Source organism: Elephantulus edwardii, unplaced genomic scaffold (assembly GCF_000299155.1).
Source record: "Elephantulus edwardii isolate Elephantulus edwardi_28Jun2011 unplaced genomic scaffold, EleEdw1.0 scaffold00244, whole genome shotgun sequence".
Lineage (NCBI taxonomy): Eukaryota > Metazoa > Chordata > Mammalia > Macroscelidea > Macroscelididae > Elephantulus > Elephantulus edwardii.
In genome coordinates this window covers 1,031,512-1,033,363 of record NW_006399994.1, presented here as the reverse complement: position 1 = coordinate 1,033,363, position 1,852 = coordinate 1,031,512, and the positions used below count along the sequence as shown (strand labels likewise).

The following is a 1,852-nucleotide window of genomic DNA, read 5'->3' as shown; positions in this document are numbered from 1 at the left end:
AAAAAGTCTCTTTTGGCGCCATGAGATGTTTGAAACACCCTCTCCTAGCATTTCCTCCCCTATGAGATTTGAAATTCATACAGATATTAACTTTATATCTGTCTCTGTTATTTTTTTTTTACTGAAACCTTTAAACTGTATGAGCTCATCAGTGTTATAATTTTGAACGCAAGACAAAAAGACAACACGGCAGACAAAAGACAAAACAACACAAACATTGAGGCCTCTTATAACATCTTTCTCATTCTCAGCTGTTCTTCATATTTCTGTTAACACGTTTTTCTTATTCTTACCCATATTTTAGACTCTGAGTTTTAGCACTTTTCCTATTAATAACAAAGGAGAATTCCAAAGGAGTTGCAGGTTTTTTGTCAGCTTTTCTACTAAAAGGGAAAACTATAGAATTCAGCATCTGGCAAAGCAGGGATGGATATAAAAGCTCCAAATTGTTTTAATAAATTTCTTTCCTATAAATTAGCACTAATGTATAGCACATAAAATTGCATTTGAGCCTTTTGGTCATCAGGTTCTGCACAATCATAAATATTCTTAGACCTTTAAACATTAAGAGAGGTTCCTAATTCAGAAAGAGTTAATGTTAATTTTTTGCAAAGGCCAATTAAGAGACTAATTATGTTTTACTAATAACAGACACGTTAGCTTTTATATCCACAAGACCTGTAAAAGAAATTTGATTAATAGAAAAAGAGAGGACTTTTGATCATTAATGATGGTTTTTCAAAAAATAAATATTTCTCAGTACTTCCAAATCCTCTTACTTTTGATCTATTAATAGTAGGAAATGCATGATAAGGGAGAAGCAAAAGTTGAGCAATTATTTAACTGGTTTGTAGGAAAAGGAACAATATTTTTATTACTTCTAATGAAGAATTTAAGATACCAAAGAGCTGAACAGAAGATTCCAAAAGCAGGTCGGAATGACAAAGCAAAATATTACAATGAAATGTGCAATGAGCTAGAATCAGAAAATCAAAGGGCCGAATTATTCAGTGTTTCTTAAGCTCAAGGAACTGAAGAACAAATTCAAACCTAGAATTGCTATAATCAAGGATGCTTTAGGCAGAATATTAAACGATCCAGAAAGTATTAAAAGAAGATGGAAGGAATACATTGAGTTATTGTATCAAAAGGAATTGGCAGATAAAGAATTCAATGAAATAACTTATGAGCAAGAGCCTATGGTGATGAAGGAAGAAGTTCCAAGAACAGCTAAGATTTTGTTAATGGAATGTTAGTAAGAAAACGTAGTGACAGGAATTTTCACAGGGCCAAAACAATGGTAATAGTCATTTAAACAATCCTCTACCCTATGCCATTACTCAGAATCAATAGTTCCTTCTGCGGAAACCATGGGCAAATTTCTAAAAAGAAGAAAAATTTCTTTAAATCTTTTTTTAGTTACCCTTATATCTCTTGCCTTGAGGGAATCCTTAATCCCCTTTATGAACAATTCATGTTCACTTATTCCTGTCGCATAATTTCGCTGCCCTTACCTCCTCTCGTGCCTCTCTCACAGGGCGGGTAATCCTGTGGCGGCAGCTCCGTGCCTGTCTCACAGGGTGAATAGTCCTGTGGCTGGCAACAATGCGAGTCTTCACTTGTGGTCCCTGACTCATGGCGACTCAATGGATGGACCGGCCGGTCACTTCTAGCGGGCAGCGTTCATTGTCCTTCCTCGTTCCTGGGGCCCCACGTTGGGCGCCAATTATGCCCCGGCCCGCGGGGCATATGAGAACGAATGAGGGGAGTGGAAAGGAGAAGTAAACCTGTCCTCTCAGAGTGGGGTAAACTGAAACCTATCCTTCCAGGGTGGGGTAAACTGAAACACAAT

At 37.0% G+C, this 1,852-nt stretch overlaps 1 protein-coding gene across 1 annotated transcript in view; it reads right to left on the bottom strand.

Annotated features, from left to right (window-relative positions):
- The window catches only part of LOC102843763 (FCH domain only protein 2-like), a 205,421-nt gene extending 203,784 nt beyond the window's left edge, over window positions 1-1,637 (bottom strand). The window contains 1 exon segment of the mRNA XM_006899038.1: window positions 1,515-1,637. Within this exon segment, the coding sequence (XP_006899100.1) occupies window positions 1,515-1,637 (123 nt within the window).
- Window positions 1,638-1,852: the final 215 nt, after the last annotated feature.